The sequence below is a fragment of the Amphiprion ocellaris genome, unplaced genomic scaffold (genome assembly GCF_022539595.1).
Source record: "Amphiprion ocellaris isolate individual 3 ecotype Okinawa unplaced genomic scaffold, ASM2253959v1 Aocel_unscaffolded179, whole genome shotgun sequence".
Lineage (NCBI taxonomy): Eukaryota > Metazoa > Chordata > Actinopteri > Pomacentridae > Amphiprion > Amphiprion ocellaris.
The window spans coordinates 13,167-32,759 of NW_026559343.1; the positions used below are offsets into that span (position 1 = coordinate 13,167).

At 41.0% G+C, this 19,593-nt stretch overlaps 1 protein-coding gene across 2 annotated transcripts; it reads left to right on the top strand.

Moving 5' to 3' along the window:
* Positions 1-2,253: 2,253 nt before the first annotated feature.
* prickle2b (prickle homolog 2b) lies at positions 2,254-19,349 on the top strand. Of its 2 annotated transcripts, XM_055008778.1 has the most exons (6): positions 2,254-2,757; positions 3,129-3,208; positions 9,608-9,791; positions 15,530-15,643; positions 16,270-16,407; positions 19,086-19,349. In XM_055008778.1, exons 3-6 carry the CDS (start codon positions 9,660-9,662, stop codon positions 19,332-19,334), a joined length of 633 nt encoding a protein of 210 aa, XP_054864753.1. In that variant the 5' UTR covers positions 2,254-2,757; positions 3,129-3,208; positions 9,608-9,659; the 3' UTR covers positions 19,335-19,349. The 2 variants fall into 2 exon arrangements, with proteins under 2 accessions (XP_054864753.1, XP_054864752.1); XM_055008777.1 differs by lacking the exon at positions 3,129-3,208.
* Positions 19,350-19,593: the final 244 nt, after the last annotated feature.

Sequence of the window (19,593 nt, forward strand, 5' to 3'; positions counted from 1 at the left end):
AGATAGTGGCAGTCTGTTGGGGAGCATAGTGCTGTTAATGTTAATAGCTGGTAAAAGATGATCTGAGTGTCTCCTGTGTTCATCATCTGCTGTAATTTCCTTGTAAGTGAAAGTATTTTGGTCAGTTGCAGCACTTTCCAAGACAAAATGCTCTCCACGTGATTTGAAGCTGGAGTACAATCTATAATACTAATGTACCTATTGATGCACTAGGGGGAAATAGACCACTGGGGTTTTAAGATCCTCCTAAATTGGCTTCACATTTGTTTTTGATTCAGTGGATTTTTATTGGTCTGTAAATCCTTTGTCCTTTTTCCAGCTAATGTCCGTTTCTTATGTTAAGCAGCACTGTTTTGTTTACTGGGCTTCACTTCGTCATTTCCCCAGTGCAGGTCGGCATCCTGCTGCTCCTCTCCCCCCTGCCTCCCTACCCCACTGCCTCTCTTCTTGCCCCTCTTCTTGCCCCGAGCCAATTGATTCAGGGAAGTGGTTTAATTCACATGCAAATCCTGTCAGAACACCAGTCATTCACGCTGCTAATTACACCAATGTTGGGATGCTGACTTGCTGACATCATCACACCGAGCAGAGTGGACCGTGTGTGTGTGTGTGTGTGTGTGTGTGTGTGTGTGTGTGTGTGTATGTGTGTGTGTGTGTGTGTGTGTGTGTGTGTGTGTGTGTGTGTGTGTGTGTGTGTGTGTGTGTGTGTGTGTGTGCATGAAGCCCACCAGAGAGGACCCAGAATAAGACAGGAAGTTAACAAATTTATTTTCAAACAAAACGTTTTAAATATGAGGTGTTCAAATGGATCTGATTTTCATTCTCACTGCACAGAAATTGATAAATTAACAGAAGTCAAATCCAAAGTAAATATGAATAATCTGTAAAGTGTTTATAAATGATATGTGTGTGATTTGTTGTAAATGTGATAAAACATTTGAAATTACGCTTGTGGTTCTTTAACATCTAGTGATAATCCTCATATAACCCACTTGGAACCAACATGCTAAATGCATTAAAATCACAGTGTGAATCCGTTTATTAAGATTCAGAAAGATTTTTAAAAAGTGTTGCAACACACAGAAAGTGTTAGAAGTAAAATTTAAAGCAAATTTATCAAATGAAAGCTATAGTGAATATATTTACAATGCTATGTAAGTACATTGTTCAGGTTATTTAGTTAAAAGAGGTGTTTCAGAGAAAGCAGAAATACTTGAATCCTAATGTTTAGGGTGTAACAATGGCCTTTTCTTATTAAGTGGGATACTCATTCATCACCATGTGTTGTGGTTAAAAAACTTAACTTGAAGGAAACTTACTAGTCAGGGATCTCTGTAGTTAAACATGGATATTCATTATTGATCTTTGACACAGAAGTTTAATTTTCAAAAATAGTGATAATAAAATCTTAAGTCAAGATTCACCTTTTCTGTAGCTTTCCCTGCATGTCAGCCTTCCTCACTGAATTAATAGTTGTCATTAAGTTTTTCTTTCTTTTTTTTTTGCATTGCCGCAAACTTTACATTCTGAGTAATTCCATGAAAAATCAATCGATGCCTCCCACTTGACTCTCAGAATCAGCTGATTTTTTAAGCATACAATGACTTTGGTGTATTTTAATGAAGCCATGAATAAATTGAAGGGTCACAGGTCCTCAAATATATAGGGGTGGCTTGAAATTCTGTGCTCGTAATTTTATAATGACAGGAGATAAAATTTATTTGTTTTTTACAGCTTAAATCTGTTTTTTATCCCTTGAAAATTTCATGTGTCCATCTTCTGTACCTATAAAATTACGAGCTTCGAAAATGAAAAAGGAAAAAACAAGCAACAAAAAAACATTCATTGCATAAAGATTAGCTTTTTAATGGCCTCATTAATTATATTAAATTTACTGAGCATAAAAAAATCAACTGATTCTGAACAGTGTGGTGGGATCTTATTTATTTATTATTTTTCCTTTTTTTTTGATTTGGTTGATTTTTATGTGCAGTGATCTCTCTCTCTATTTAAATTTGTTATTACTAAATAAATTAAAAATTTAAAATTTGTATATAATTGAATCCATAAAAAAATATGGATTCGTGGTATTCAGAAAATAAACCTAAATGGTTCCATTCAGTAGATTAAACTGTAGACCAAATATATTCCAAATCATTTGCAAACAGTGCTTCTACTTTGAAAGGGCAAACCGGAAGTGAGCCAGTGATGTGTGGGCACTTTGACAAATGTTCAGGATTAAAGCGCTGCTGTTCAGTAGGTCGGTCAGCAGCAAGCGGAGCCACTCAGGCGCTCCGTGCCTTTACGCACCGAGAGTCCGCACGGATCTTCACTCGCACTCAGTGTTTCACCACCGCAGGAGATTCTCTGTTTCATTCGTGTGGGATTGAAAACAATTTTGCTGGAATCTGCGTTGTTTGGACCTGAGACTTACTGCAAAGCGGAATCTGTTATTTTTTTTCCTGCTTTTTACGCACTTTCAGTTGGATCTCAGTCTGCGCTTTCTCCTCGCTTGCAGAACTCCTGAGCTAATCGACGAAGAGCAGGGGGCTGACAAAAGGCTTTTAGACGGACGGAGGATAGATGTAGCAGAGGGGTGCGGGTCGCGCAGCGGGAGGGAGACTTGTGTGTTTTCGTGGCGAAGCTGTTGGAGTTGTGTGGCAAATTCTGCAATGAGGAACGCGTATATTAGAAGCTGCAACATCACAGCCGACCGAGTCGTGGTTGTGACTTAGCTCCGCCGCAGTTTGTAAGAAGGTAAGCAGCAGATTATGGATCGTTTCTGTATTTTTTTTGTTCGAAAAGGAAGAGCAATTCTGGCGACTTCGCATGCGTAATGGAACGGAGAGGGTGCCACGAATGAACTCTAGTTTGTGTCAGATTTTAACCTCTGTACAGTTCTCTTTTAATTGTGTGCGTAAAGTAGCAAAGCCTATTTTTGCTGATGTCTGCGCGCTTTTTAACCAAGTTTCTCCTTCTCCAAGAGTCTTCTCGGCTCTTCTTTTTTCATAACGGGGTGTTATTTTGACAGCAAACAGCGCTGCATTGCAGAGTTGTTGAACTCTCACTGTAGTTTTCTCTCTGTGGACGTGTTCTCACCGGTTTATCCACCTCCCCACCCTCTGTAGCGCAGTGGTCAGGCTTATGTGTGCTGTGGACCGTGTGCGTCTGTGCCATATGGATCGTCTACTCCATGGTAACTAAATAGGTAAATTGAGCCTATTTTTTTTCCTGGATGTCCCTCCAATTTGTTATTATTGTCTTGCCATTATTTGAATCGTCTTAGTTAAACTGCTTTAATTATTTTCTGGATTTTGCTGCAGACTGCATTGGAAAGAAGTGATCACAACTCCATAGCAGTTGCTTTAAGGAAAAGTCTGATACAGGCTAATTGACCCTTTAGGATGGTTTACTTATTACATACTTTTTAGCACTGAAAAGGGCCACAAGATTAGCACATGAATGGGCTGACAGACAAATAATGAATAATGTGGTGGTTTTAGCAGCTGGCTGCGGAATCACTGGGTTTCTCAAGTCTGAGCAATCCAAACATTAACCAAACTGACAGAAGCCTTAACGCCAGACCAACATTATTTCTGACATCCACAACTGCCTCTGGAAAAATTCTGATCCTTATTGGTTACTGCGTTTTTCCCCACTGACACTTTGAAAGAAAAGTCAACATAATATTACTGCAGCATTCTTAGAAGGAGTGGCAGAAATGCTGATATTTTCTCCAAAATTCTATCTGAGCACAGCAGACCAAAGGCTCACAGATTTACTAATGAGCTGTCACCAGGTTGCTGCAGTGTCTGAGTATGGCTGGAAGTCTGTGTTGAGGTTGTTTTGGAAGTCTGCCCCTTCCATGACCTCCCATCCCACCCAAACTAGTGTCACTTTAAGGATCAAGTCAACTTACAGTGAATACGTAATGTGATCCGGTCTCATGTATAGTGTGGCTGAAAAGTGTCCCAGCCTGATGTTACATAAATCTTTCTCCCATCCCACACAAATACTGTACCTTAAGAGAGAGAATGACATTTTGAATTATCTCTGTGGCAAGAAGGAAAAAATCTCAGTGTCTTGTGCATTTCCAATTAAAAAATAAGAATGCTAGGACCGTTAAGTATGTGCTTGAATGTGTATTACCTGTCTACACTCATCAGATACTACAGGTTGGAGTTCAAAGTCCCACAGTTCAGTAGGTCTAAGACTGGATCTGCAAACACCTCACATGACCAAATGATCTGGGATCTGGGAAACATCGGCTCAAGCCAAGGTCCTGACCCGATTTCTCTTCAAACTGTCGAAACGGGTAAACAGCATTACGTCAGCCCAAAACTCCTATTGTATGAACCCAGTATTATGCATGAAACATGGTTTTCTCTCATTCAGTGGCTGCCATATTGGACAAACAGTGTTGTATGATACTTCCATAAAGTTGTGTCCCCAAGTGACATCTTGACAATATAACAATCAAAACTGAATCATCAGGCATTGAAAAATTAAAACTTTCATTCTTTAGTGTGGGTCTTACATAAGAACACTGGCCTACAGTTCCCACAATGAAACTGAAAAGCATCTTTCATAATGCAGCATTCAATTGCAATTGGCAATTATCAATATCTGACAAAAAAGGAAAAATCAAAGAAAATGCCACCAGAAGCCAGATTTCCTGAAGTTTCTCAGCCTGCACGTCTGAATTTTAGTTTCTCAAAATATCCAAATATACAGTAAATATGAAGTAAATGTACCTTCCCTACTTAGTCAGTTAAGTGAGCTATGGGTCTGTTGATGAGTGTTCATAGAAAAGAAACAAAGACAACTTGAACACAGTCATGTTTTTTCCCCTACTTTGTACACTGAATGCGTTGAAGTCAAAACTGACGTAATTTAGAGGTACATTAAATGTAGCATGAGATCCCAAGACAGTGTCATCAAGTTTATGTTTTCAAACTTTGGAAAGCTCTGTTCTGAGCCATAAAAGACATTATGCAGACATTTCCACTGGCTGTTGAGTACGCTTTGCGCCTAATAAAGTTAACTTGGTGAGTGAAATTAGTTGTGTCCTCTTTGCTGAAATTGAAAGGTACCTATATGCTGTTGTCCATTAGAGTATTAACCAGAGGCTGGTTGGAAGAGGGCAGGACTTTGGATATCTATAATTGGTTATGACAGGTGGTTGCAGGCCTAATCTCTGTACTCAGCAACACATTGCATCAGGTCCTGGCTAATTGGCCCCTAATGGAAAATGTCTTTGTCAAGCCTGATTCTTGTCAGAAACACCTCTGTCATGTTTATCTTTGATTAACTCTTAATGGCTCTGAAGTCAACATGCAGCTCATAGGGACAAAGGCTTTGTTTGTGTGTATATTGGTCATTTGTGAGAGCAGGGCTATGTATTGGTGAGCACCTTAAAACTCTGAATGGATATGTTGTATCTGTTAAACAAAAGACAGTTAAAGTGAAAAGAGTTTGTCCTCTTCCCCCGACTTCTACCAAAGAAAACAAAAGTAGAGGCAGAAAGGAGAAAAAAGAAGAGACTTGGCTGCCTCCTGCACCCAGCTGTTCTCTCCTCTGTGCTCTTCTCTCTTCTCCTCCAAGCTTTCTTTTGTGTAGAGCTGCCATTTAAAGATGAGATTTTAATCAGACCATCTAGAGTGATGCTATGGAAAAGCTACAGTGGTTTTGGGAGCTGCTCAGGAATGAGAGCAGAATGAGACTTGTGCTTCTGCATGTCGCCTGGCTCTTGGATACGTTTGAATCTGATGGTTTTTCCAAAGTTTGGGTAAATCCTTTCAAGTGTTCTCTTTAAAGACCCCCTCTGGTGAAACTACTACTTTTTTCCTCCTTTGTATGGTGCTTTTTATATACTTAAGACATATCATGATGAAATAAGCAGGCAGCACCTGTGCAGCGATCACAGTCTGAAAAACATAGATTCAGACTTCTGGTGTTTCATACACAACAAATCTGAAGAATCAATGATGTCATCTTGCAGGACGGAGCTTTCTGTGTCATTTTTCTTCTTCAGATTGGGATTCCAGTTTGAACGCGTGTGGCTAAAAATCTCCAATTTTCCAATGTGTAGTACAGAGTAGTTTTGCTGTGTTGGAGCAGAGTAGTAGGTGAGCTGGTGTGGTTGAGCTGCAACGAACGCATTCTGGATGAAGCAATGAGTGGAGTTGCATCTAAACCATTTTAAGACAAAAAAAGATTATATTCATGGCTAAAACCTCTTAAAAAGAGATGAGTTTTTAGATTTTTAATAAATGACCAGAAAAGAACTTGAAATTAAGATTAGATGCTTTTTTTTCTTTCTAAAGCAAATTCTCGAAGCACATTAACTTGGATAAGTTGTTGTGATCTTAGTTTTGATGCAGCCTGGGCACCGTGTCTGCTAAAGATCCTCCTGCGTTAAACTTCAACAACTGAACCAACTCCATGCAACTGTCCCAGGGGCCCATCAGACCCTAGTTACGTATTAAAAACACCCATTGCCTGGGTTACAGAGACAATCTTGGAGAGCAGAATGATGATAATTAACTCGAAACAGTGAATCATTGTCCACTGACATCATGGTCACAGTGCTTGCTATCCAACAACATACCCCCCAGGTCTTAAGCAAACATCACACTCCAAGTGACCAATGATAGATCAGCATTTACATCTCCCAAGGGACAAAAAAGGCCGGTCTCATTTAAAAGGGAAAACAAGCCTCTTTACCCCTGAGTCATTTATGAGGCGTCAGTGATGTACTTGACTTGTATTACTGCAGTCCCTAAATCTGATCTAATTGAAATCATGTAGCTTGTAAGGAGGAGCTCAGGGATTGAGTTTCATTGGAGGGGAAATCCCAGGCATGTTCATGAAACAAGTTGTAAATCACAAGGATAGAAGGGGAAGGAAGGAGCGACAGGTCCTCTAGGTCTACAGTGTCTCTGCTAGCGCTGATGTGGGATAATCATGGTGATGGCAAGATAAATCACTGAAGGAGAGTCATGATCACACATACGGACTGAGAGAGTTGGTCAGAAAGGTATGTTTCTCTAAAGGTCATGAGCTTCTGTGCCTCTCAGTTGAACTCCACAAACTGTCATAGCTGAGGTGTTGGCACAGGGATGTTTTTGATGGGACAGAATGTGGTGTAAGGTCCATTCAGGTCCTTCTGGCCATTTCTAAACTCTTATCTTCGGGGCAGAAACTTCTCACTACCTGGCAACATGTCAGAAGAGTAGAAGTATTCATACATTCTTAATCCTCTGTATCTCCACATGTGGGGCATCTGTCTTGCATTTTGAATCACCAGCCTCACAGGGAGTATGTGTTGTTGTAGATGCATGCAGTGTTGGTGTGTCTGCCATCCAGAAAATCAGCTTTAAATTAGTAATGATGGTGAAGGTGCTGGGCCGTAATGAGGCAAGCTGTGTTGCCCCTGGCTATAGCATCATGCCACTGGGACTGGGATTTGCAAAACACCCTTCTTGCAGTCCGCCTGCTTTGACAGCGCTTTGACGACTTTATCTGCCCGTGCTGCAATATTCATGGCAGTGTTATCTGGCCGCGTTGTGTATTTTGTTAATATTTATGGAGTCGGTTTGTGAAGTCTGCGAGTTGCCCTTCCACAATGACGGCAGGAGTTGCAGAGGTCTGCTTTTCTGCACAGGGTGGTGTTGAAAGCTGGAGTTGACAGTAATAGCCTTCTTGGCTTCTGCCGGATGGTAAAGAATCTCAGGTGCTGACTGAGAAATGATCCACCTTGACCTATATATTTGTATGTTTTCTTTTTAAGGATTATGTTTCATATGACTAGTTGTGGCATGTCAGGGGATGTTTTACTTGTACTAACTCAAGCTGTACTTCCAGTGTCCATTCTGTCATCATAATCCATCAGTGTTAAGTCAAATAGACAGAAGTGCTTTTGTTAGCTCAGTCCTTCAGACAAGAAGCGCTCTTCTGAATACAAAACAAGATGAGACTTGGCCAGGCCTCCATATGGTAATGTCTGCACTCCATGTACGTTACACTAACAGGCAGTTCACACATTCAAAAAGCTGAGACGGGGCCAACTGTTATTCATTGTGAATGAGACATGATTTCACAGTCCTATGCCCTCCCGATGAGCTGGACAGAATCAAAAATGCCCAGCTGTACTCCAGGGGAAAGTTGAGCAAGGCTGAACTTTATGGAAATATCCACTGAGAGCCAATGTGTGGTGCATATACACAACCAAAATGCCAATGAGACTTGAGTGCGTGCAAGTCATTCTAGCATTGAGAGTCTAAACGAGTACAGTAATGTTAAAAAAAAAAAACATGTCTGCAAGAAATATGTACTCAACAGGAAAATAACTACTCACTATGTAGCACAGCACAGTACCAGACAGATCCTCAGCCAACCAAAGCGTCAGTCTGTCAAACAGTGTCCTGAGTGTCCTTAAGCTCCTCTGTAGGGCTGTCAGACAAGCCGGCATCCATCTGGGAAGGTAATGGGATTGTCTCCCTGTTTTGGCTGCCTGAGGGGCATCAAGGGTTAGTGGGAAGTGACCTTCTGGCCACCCAGTTTCCACTTGCAGGGTTTAGCGTCGTCAAGGACACAGGGATCCGTATGTGTGGGTTGTGCATCAGAATACAGATCTGGTAAGGGTGGCCTATATTTTTATTTTAATCCATGAACTCAGCTGTGTAACCCACATCTTGTTCTTCTTTCCTGAGACATCTACTAACACAGTCTGGCGTATTTCTCTTTGGATGTGTTTGGAGATGAAAGAGCAGCAAGGAGGTGGAGTGTCAGTGTCAAACGCTCCCAACCTTCCTTTCTGTGGAAATTCACACATGGTTACTTCTGCATTTCACAGGTGGGTGAGTTGTTTTGGCAAATGAGAGTGGAATGGTATCCTGGCAAAGCATTTTCCAGTGTTTCTAGCTAACCTTGTACACAGGGTAGTGCCTTGTGTTGGTATTTTTGTACAGTGCTGTTTTTCATCACTGTCACTGCCTTTATTCTGCTAATTCTCCTAGTCTGTTAGTAATTATGTCTTCATATACCCCAGAGCATTGTTCAGCAGTGCATTTGTGGCACCCGCATTTCAACGTGAGAGCTGCAGTGGGAAGCCTTGACCTTTCAATCGTTGGCAGGGTCTGCAAACATGCACAGAAGAAAAGGGTTTCACCATGGGGAGGCTTCACTGTGCCTACAGCCATGTAGTTTGGATGATGGAGTTTCTTTTTCTGGAGTTACCTTTGAGAGAAACAATTTGGGTCTTTTTTTTTTTTTTTTTTTTTTTTTTGTGATTAATGGCACTCTTCAGAGCTCCGAACAGCAACTCCAGCATGGCGTCTTGTTTCTGTTGAAATTCTGTCCAAAAGTAGTTCTGTTTGCATAGTGATTTATTAAGCTGAGTGCTTGTTTTCACCCTGATTGTGTTGTATTCTCAGACATTGTGAATTGAGCTGTACAGAAGTTTTTGTCAAACCACAAATCACACTTTTCAGAGAGCAAAATTTATAAGGTTGATGAGCTTTCATTTCTAATCCGAGACTCACATTTTGTTGTGGATATACGCCATTGACTTGGCAAATTCTTCATCTGTGTTTGTCCTCGGCAGGAAGATCTGTGTGCACTGTAAGTGTCGCCGTGAGGAGCATGCAGTAACAGCCATGCCTGTAGAGATGGAGAAGACGGTCACCAAGCTGATGTACGACTTCCAGAGGAATTCGACGTCCGATGATGACTCAGGGTGTGCCCTGGAGGAGTACGCCTGGGTACCACCAGGACTCAAACCTGAACAGGTATCGAAATTTTTTCTCTTATTCTAATCTCATCACATTAGCGCTTGAACCAAAATGTCAAAGACGTGTCAAGTACAGTGTCCTTACCATACAGTTTAGTCTTGCAATGGTTGTTAGACATTGTTTCATCACTTTTTTTGTCGCCTGTTGTGCTCAGTTGTGTAGTGACCCTATCCTTTTACTCATTCATTGTGATATGAGTAAATCTGATGATGCAGTTAGTGTATCGAAAGTGCGATCCTTTGTGGCAACCTCAGAAAGTGTCTTTCCTCTAGTTTCAAAGTATTATTTGCTGTTTCCAAAGCAGGTGTTAGAGAAGAATGCTTTAACAAGTTGGAACACTTAAAAATGGATCAGATGACAATGAGAGTCCAGTGATCACATTACAATCCCACTCCAAAAGCTCAGATTTCCCCATACACACTTCAATGTCAGATCAGCAATTTCAAATTTATACATATACAAGTCCTTGAAAAGACTGTTGCTGTATCACATTATCTCAGTGTGGGTGAAAAGCCAGACAGGTGGGGAGAAGATTCCAGAGATACGCACAGGCAAGTTTTAGTTATAAAATGTAATATAGTCAGAGTACATTATGGTGTAAGCCTAATAAAAATTCCTAACACTCCACTGTGTATTTTGTTACACATCATGCCTATACTTTGTACCTGCTCACTTAGACCTGCATGTCACCATGTCATAGCATATCTGTTATGCTGACTGCGCCTTCAGCAGGCTAATGGATAACAAGGATTATGTGGCTGCAGCAGTCAAATTAATCTCCAATTCATTCTGCCTGCAAACATGTTTACAGGAGGTTTCATCGCCCTCACTACCGCTAAGCTGAGCGTGCCGAATATAGAAACGCATTAAATGGCCCCATGCAAGAAAATCCTCTTTTTACTGCACACTGCTGAACCGTAGGTGTGCACATGTGGGAGGTGTTTCCAGTTTTATAGGACAGTAGAAGTCTTTATGGGAGCCGGTTTCATATTGTTGATGAGCTGGAGAGCAATGAGCTGGTCAATACGTTGTTGGCACAGTCCCTTGGTTTCACCTCGAAGGACTGAGAGCAGCTATTTTTCATCCGTCTCCAGGGTCACGCTTATAACCTGAAGTCAATTAGGTTCTAGTCTAGTGGCAATATGACCTCAGGAACAGTTCGGCAACAATGAGAAATGGGTTTGGTTGAATGGCAAGAGCACAACACTGAACAGGATTTGTTGCTTTCTTGGGAGATTTAAAAACCAGAAACACACAAAAAAATGTTAAATTCAAAGTTTAAATTGATTTAATATTGTGTTTGTAATAGCCAACTGAACATGAAATGTGTCCCAAGTTGTAGCAATTTCTGTACTCAGCGTGACGTTGCAAGATATTCAGGCTGTGGAAACCCGTTGTGTGACCTTTCACAGGGGAGCGGATGTAAACACAAGGCTAAAGCTAAAGCTCCAGGATCTAAACAGTAGGTTTAGATTTCCCTACAGGGAACCGGTGCTCTCTATCGCTTTGCTTTTTAACCTGCAGTGGTGTAAAGTCACCACTCTGTAACAAGAGATTTCTGAGCAGGTCTGTGGCATTCAGTCAAGCATATCTGTGGGGTTATGAGGGATAACTAAACACTTAATAGTGACTGTTTCTGTCTACAAAACACAATGTTCAGGTATCTGTCTCCATCAACATATTGCTGAAATGCAGACTCAGTAAACAAATCTTTATGGCCAAATGGAGCCTTTACTGAGTGTGCTGGACATGTTATTGAGCTGCAGTGAAAGGGAGGGTGTGCCAATATTTTCTACCCCACTAGTCCTCTTGCTCTCTCCTCTTCATCCTTTCAGATAAAAGTCTTGGATTTTGCCAAGTTGTTTTTTTTTAAGGCCAACAATGTCACCCAGCATTCACCTGTAAGTGGGGATTTCTTTTGTTTACCACCACGTAGCCAGAGCTCCAGTCTAATCTGCAGACTCTGTTCAGCATCTACAAGAATCAGATTTTTATTTGCAGTCAAACATGTGGTATGCCTTTTCAAGCCACTTACATGTGGGATATTTGAGTAGAAACGCAGTTCAAGGTTGTCCATGCAAACTAGAGGACTTTCCAGGTTCTGAAATGTACCCACTGTTCTGAAGTGGATAATTAACTTTCAAGCTACAAAGAGGCAGTCTGAAAGAGAGCTGAGGTCAGTTCGACCCATTCCAAAATGGACCCGAGGACAATCGCGCCCATTTCAATCTCAGATCAAGGACAATAAAACTGTCAGATTCTGGCCTGATGATGGCCAGCAGCTGTGAATAAGAGATAAGTGATGGTTCAGTAGATGGAAATGTCAGTTGGATGGTCTGACTTTGTGTCTGACTTTGACCTAGACAGAAAATGTATAAAAATGCATGTTCTCCAGAGGATGAAACTTTCTGACTTAAGAGTTTCCCTGCTCTCCTTTTAGCAGCACCGTGTGGCAGACATTTTTGATTTTTGGTGAAATATTTTAAAAACTACTGGATGGATTGCCAAAAAAAAGTATTATAGTTATGTTCCCCTCAGGATGGATCATTAAGATTTCTTAACATTTCATCTAGTGTCACCCTAAGGTCATATTATGACCAAATATCTTCAAAGCTGATGACAGTTCCATTAACCTTCTGAACTGGAAGCAGTTTTTGTGTGTTTTTTGCTGCTGTCACATTTTTACTACATTTTTTTACTGCAATATAAAGTCCTGCACCTCTATGGAAATCAGCACAACCATGGCAAGCAGTTGAGATAGCCCAAGTATGTCTTTTTGCAGTATAACAAAGTTAAAATTCCTTCAAGTTACATTTCTCATTGTTTATTTAGCAACATTTGAGATGCCTGAAATCAACATGTACAACATTTTCCCAGGTGCCCACAGGTGTTACCAGTTCTGGAAAAAATGGGACTCTACATACTACTTTTAAATAGCACTACATACTACATTTTTAATTTGTTTCCATATTTGTCTCATCTGCCCTGTGTCAACACAGCCTACACTCCAGCCCAGTTACGCTCAAAAGTAACTTAATTTTTATAGCATAACTGTTGCTCACAGCGGAGTGAGCAACAGTTGCAGTTTATGTATGTTTTTTTTTTTTTTTATCTCTGTATGTTTTTTTTTTTTTTAATCCTTTTGTATGTTTTTATCTATTCTGCTGTATTTGTTTGGGTTTTTTTGTAAAGTGACCTTGGGTGTCAAGAAAGGCGCTTACAAATAAAATGTATTATTATTATTATTGTTATAATTATTAGTCCTTAAAGGCTTCACGGTTGCACCGAGGAATCCAAATTATTTGGTGTTTGAACACTTTGATTAGAGCAAATGGCTTATTTTTGGCAAAATTTTAAATAACACATTTAGAATAAAGTAATTAGGATAAATTATTTTTTGTATAGTTTCAAGACGGAGCAGCACATAAAACATGATTAGTTCAATGATTATTGGAAAGTGGTGTAATTTTGCTGATTTAAAAAAAAAAAAAAAAAAAAAAGTCTTACAAACCCACTGCCGGATTTTGCAGTCCGGAGGGTTAACCTCAGATTGTCTTTATGTTTATTGTCAATTAGCAAATGTTAGAATGCTAACTGGTAACTGTGCTGACCACAGTGCTGAGCCTTGGATATTCACATTTCTCAGGAAAGATATGAGAAGAGCAGGACAAAGAACGAAAACACATTTCAAATCCTCTCTCTTCACTATGAAAACATCTTCTTTGCCACCATTTTTGACTGTAACTGCCAATGTTTTCTCTACAGTATAAAATCTGTGTCCCCTAACCGCTGCAAAGTGGCTTGTTGAGCGAATGTTAGAACTGGTGCCTGGTCCTGTCTTTCCTTCTGCCTGTCTGGCCATTAACAGCAATAGAAACCAGCTGTGAGAAGCGATCTCTCTTGTCACTCATTTGCAAAGTCCTACCCTTTGCTTTAGCTTTTAAAAACACTCCCTCCAGTACAGTTTGAAATTCTGCCCTGTCTTTAGTTTCGTCTGCTTTCGATTACAGTTATTATCACAAGCTGCTTCTCCTGGGTCTCGTTGAAATCTGTGTGGGTAATGTGTATGCATACGTATGAGTGTGTGTGTGTGTGTGTCTGTCTTTAGATCTTTTCCTTGGGGCAGTGTGCCTTTCACCTCCAGATTGTAACCCTGTTGTTGTTGGAAGCATGTTTCGTGATTTATCATTAGCAGTGTGCATCAGGATATGTGTGTGTGTGTTTCCGTGTGTGTTTATGCAATGTATGTTTTACCAGTGCTCGGCCACAGTCGGGCTTTCATGGACCATCCTGAGATTCCACCCCACCCCAGGCGTCCGTCCTGACTTGTGCTGTTGGACACAGATCCCGTGTCCCTTGCCAACCCCAGTGGAAGCCAACAAAAGCAGAGCAGAAGGAATTAGGTTACACTTACAACAAGCAACTCCTGCTATAAATTCATCTCAACAACAAACATGCTTGTATAGGGCTACTTTAAAGACCTGCAGGCCGCCTTTGATGCCGAATGTGACGCCACAGCTTCAGGACTATCAAGCCATGTAGAGTTTTTTACAGAAGTACTTGATTTTTACACTCACGGATGCATGTTGGCATTATTCAGGTTAATCTGTTTTTGTGACAGACTCTGTGCTATTGCCAAGGACAAAGCTGATGGCTTCTAGTCGCTAAATCCATTCAGCAGACCACTAGGTCATTAAGAGAGACACGACCTAGTCAGCAAGTATCGATCATGGATGTTGTCTCTCTTGAAGTCCTCGATGTGTGCTCTGCTCTGCTATTGTTGTGTTTCATTTAATCAAAGACAGTCTTGTTCTTTCTACTACTTTCACTCTGTCTGCGTCTCTTAAATATTTTCATTCATTTCTTCCCTCTCCCTTTTTGACCTCTGTCCTCAAATCTTCCTTTAAAACTCTGTGGCTTTCTTGGTTTGCTCCACCCCCTCCAGTGACATTCATATATAACCGCTGACCTCTGTTATACCCCGACCCCCTGTTACAGTGTAATAAAACAGACTGCAATAAATAACGAGGAGATGACACTCATTGTCTGTCTTGGTAATGTAAAGAATGTCAGAGTCATTTGGAACGTCCAGATTAGCATTAATCCTGCCGCTGCATGCATTCACGTGCACGTCCACTGCTGCATGCATATGTGTTAATCACTGCTTTGTTCATGTGTTAATGTGTGCGTGAGTGTGTGAGTGTGCGCATGTTCGGCAGGTCAGTAATGCATTCCCATGTCAATGTGCAGAGATGGAGAGGTGAGGTTCCATTAAGTCTCCACTGGTGGGCCATAAATCACAGTGATTTTAACTGTGTGTGTGTGTCTGTGTGTGTTTGTGTGTATTGGTGACCCCCAGCTGTAGATCTCGATAATTCATCTTAGCACAGTTGTACATTTTAGTGCTGATATGATTAATCAACAACATTTTAACAATAATATAATCGTTTAGAGTGATTTATTGAACAAAAAGCAGCTCAAACTTCAGAATTTGTAGTTTTTTTTTCTGTCTTTTACAAGAAATTAAATCCTGTAAGGGCTTTTGGTTGTTGTACAGTAGAAAAAAGCACTGGAAGAGAAGATCGAGAATTCTAATGAAGATTTTAGTTGGTGATGAAACTAACACTGTCTTCAGAATTCGTGTATGTTCTGTTTGTCAGCTAGTTTACATGTTGCATACGTGCTGTGGTTCTCCATCCTCCTCCACCTCTCACCTGCGTCCGTCTCGTCCTCAGGTTCATCAGTACTACAGCTCTCTGCCCGAGGACAAGGTGCCCTATGTGAACAGCCCAGGAGAGAAATACCGCATCAAACAGCTGCTCCATCAGCTCCCGCCCCACGACAATGAGGTGAGAGTCCGAACTGACGCCCTCCCCCACCACCTCAATCCATCCATCTACTGCTTCCTCCCTCCTTCCCTCCCCTCCTTCGGGGCAATGCAGCGATAAGAGGGGAGCAGGGAGGAGACGGACACAGGAAAAATGGAGTCTGTCTTTTTAATCGACGACAGTGAGATATTGAAGTGTTTGTAGCTGCCTATTAAAGTGAGTTACATTAATAAATCTTTACAACAGGTAATTAATCTTATGATATTAGTTTTGCCATTAAGACTTGGCACAGTCTCTGAGAAGATTGGCAACCTTTAGCACCCTTTTTGCCTCCTAATCTGATTGGTCAGTTGTTATTCCAGTTGTGCAAATGAGCATAATATCCGATGTGCTGAGATGTGGACTGTTACCTCAGAGGTCTTGATACAGGTTATCATAATGGATATCATCACACTTTGTAATTCGTTGGTTCATTGTCAGGTTGTTTCTTCTTTTGCTTTTTATTCCTGCACCAAAAATAGAACTTCTTTGATAGAATAATGATAGAAAAGTGACTTCTTGCATCTTTATCTTAGTCTTTTCAGATGACTACGTTAAACTATGTACCTGCATAACAGGTCAAACTTAAAAAATGTATTTGTGTGCAGGTGCGCTACTGTAACAGTCTGGACGATGAAGAGAAGCGAGAACTGAAGCTCTTCAGCAACCAGCGGAAACGGGAAAATCTGGGTCGCGGCAATGTCCGTCCGTTCCCCGTGACGATGACGGGAGCGATCTGCGAACAGGTAGCTGACAAAAATATCAAAAACATTATTTTTGCACCGTCTTATCATGTTACCTCTAAATGTCATGACTGTAACGTAAGAAAAGTAAATCACGTATGACAAGATCAAAGGTGCTTCGTGTGGCCGTGTGGAATGAAAGCAATGAATCATGTGACAGACACACTTAACAGCCTGCTGGCATTTCAGGTATTTGTTATGATGAATGAGAGGTGCTCTGCAGTGACATATAAAAGGGCAGAGATGTAACTGTCATCTGCTTTTCTAACAATGTTGTGACCTTGTCAATCTCGCCTCGATGTCTTGCTCTTCAGAGGATCTTTGAAGAGGCGTATGTGCGAATGTTGTCTCATTTTTCTCTCGGCCACGCCAGCTACCAACAACAGTATTTGTTTGATTTAAACTTTAGCATGACACATTACGTCAGGGAACTAATAGTTAAAACTGCTCTAAATCTTCCTGAAATGTTTCACAGGAGAACGCGGTGTTTCATAAAATATTTAAAGCATTGCCTACATGTGTGCTTGTAGTGGCCTTATGGGACTATAGAGTGTCCTTTTAACAACAAACCTGCACACTTCAGCATCCGCTAGCCATTTGTTACTGCACGCACAACCGAAGTGCAGTTAGTCTCTGTTGTGTTGGTGCCCCGGGTGTATAGCTGCTTTACAGCTTGTGTTTCTCATCCAGTTAGCAGACGCACACACACACAAACACACACACTCGAGAGAGCAGATTGTTGGGAGAGTGTGTATTGATTGAATTCCCCACCCCCTCCTTCGGCCTCCTTGCAGCGGTAGGCTTTGTGCCAGTCAGATAACCTGATTGTAACTCTACCTCCGTCTCCACCTTCCCACCCCTCTAAATCCACTCTGCCTACCTGACCTTTCCCCCGTCTCCGCTGCACTCCCTCTCGTTTATCTTTCCAGCTTGTCTACCTTTACACCTCCATGCCTGTCTCACTTTCCTTTTTATCCTTCCATATATCTCAGTTTTTACCCTCCCATTTGCCCCTCCAATGTCCTCCATCAGCCACACAACGTTCCCTTTGCATGTCCTACTCAGCCACATATATAAACACATTCTCATGCTCTTAGTTTAGTCTAGCTTTCACGCAAAATTGTGTTAAAGACAGAAATGCACCGCACGGCGCACTAAATAAGTGTCAGCGCTGGTATTGATGTTATCAAAGATCCCATAAAAGCAGCACTTTATCTTCTTGGAAAACTCTTATTTCTTGGAAAAAAAAGCACTAAATCTTGTTGAGCTTTGGACTGTTGAACAATTCTTAGACATTACCTTGGACTTTTGGAAACTGTGACATTTTTCAGACCAAATAATCTAGATAATCAAGAAAATATTGGTCAGATGAAGTGATCTGTAGTTTGTAGCAGCTATTATCTACTACTTTTTTTAATGACTGTGACCTACTGATCCAGCAAACAAAGTCAGCACAAATTTTCCAACAAATCTACCTCTCTGTAATTTTTAGCAAATTACAGTGCAGTTTTGTCTCCATTAATGACAGCCCACTGGATTACACTGCTTCCTGTCCTGCCCACAACAACTTGTTGTAACAGGAATTACGTTGCAGTCTGAAAATCAGTGATACAATGCCAGGGATCAAGACACCAAACTATCTATCCATTTCCAAAGAAGATTGTTTTGCTCTTACAAAGATTTTCAGGGTTTCGTGCTTTCATAAATTTGAGCCTATAAAGTGAACATGTAAAAGATAACACTGATAACACTCTGGGAGACTTTAAAAAGCTGCATGAGAGAGAGCAGCTTTTTTGGGTTTTCCCTTTAAATGTGCTGTAGCTTTTTTGTGCTTGTAAAAGGTCTGTAAACTTTCTTGGTCTATGAGACCAAATTCCACATTTAAGGGAGTTATTCTCTCTCAAAGAGGACACTGCTGTCACTTATCTGTGTCATTATGTTCTACATTTCCACAGTACCTGCCAAGCAGCTAGTTTGAACCTCAAACAAAAATGAGCACCTTCCTCACAGTCCGTTATGTCCTTGTTAGAGCCTCTCCTGCTTTGGCTACGTCTTTCTGCCTGTACTCGTAGATCTGAAGTTACGGTATGTAACCAACATTACCTTGCTTTTGTCAGGCCAGCCAAGGTTTTTCAGGAGGGAGGCTTTAAAAAGACAGGAGCTAAAACAAACAGAAGGTTCAGCTGCAAAATAGAGTATGACAAAAATCATTACTTTTGTTATTAAAGCCTGTAGACATATACCAATAGCTGCTAAAGATAAAATTATAAACCAGTCAATTTTCATCATATAGGCTCTTTAACGTTTGTTGTTTAATCGTTCAAAATGGGGAGAAACAATTTCAGTGAATTTTGTGAAGCTAACAAAATTGTATTATTAATAATTTCTGTCTTTTTTCCCCTTTCAAACTGTTTGCACGCTGCAGCTTTAAAAGCATTTTTGTGTAGATTATTACATCATCGCATCAAAGAAGGGGTTCCAATCAGGTCCAGACTGTGAGGCTCAGAGGTCTTAAATTGAAAAAGGAAAAAGGAGTGCTCGCATTGGATTGGTGTTTGATAATGGCTCTAATACGCCTGAGTTGAGAATTTTAAGATCAATAGTGGAAGTTCAAATGTGAGATACTTAAAAAATGCACAACAACAACCTGTTTCTAAAAAATTTCTTCTGTGTGTTTTTAGTGCGGAGGCCAGATAAATGGCGGTGATATCGCTGTGTTTGCCTCCCGGGCGGGCCACGGTGTGTGTTGGCACCCTGCATGCTTTGTTTGCAGCATGTGCAACGAGCTCCTGGTGGATCTCATCTACTTCTACCAGGATGGAAAGATCTACTGCGGCCGACACCACGCCGAGAGGCTGAAGCCGCGCTGCACCGCCTGCGATGAGGTAGATGCCTGTCACATGAAGACACACATGCCTGCACATGGATAATCGTGTGGTAATAGATACACATGTCACCCGTTCGAACATACTGTGCCTGTAACTGTGTCAGTAGAGCTATTTATAAAGTATTTACACACACATATTCATGCCTACATACATACCAGACTGCTGTCATATGATGCTCACAGGCTCACAACACTCACACTGTCACGGTTTAGTGTGCTCTGAGGTTTCTCCAGTTTAATGGGGTCGGCTTTCAATATCCTGATCTCCCAACCATTAACACTGATATACTCTCTTACTTTGC

Excerpts from the sequence above, each read along its gene's own strand:
- prickle2b (XM_055008778.1), top strand. The coding sequence starts at position 9,660 with ATGCCTGTAGAGATGGAGAAGACGGTCACCAAGCTGATGTACGACTTC. Across the intron at positions 15,644-16,269 it reads TCCCGCCCCACGACAATGAG|GTGCGCTACTGTAACAGTCT; the intron begins GTGAGAGTCCGA and ends ATTTGTGTGCAG. Across the intron at positions 16,408-19,085 it reads CGGGAGCGATCTGCGAACAG|TGCGGAGGCCAGATAAATGG; the intron begins GTAGCTGACAAA and ends GTGTGTTTTTAG.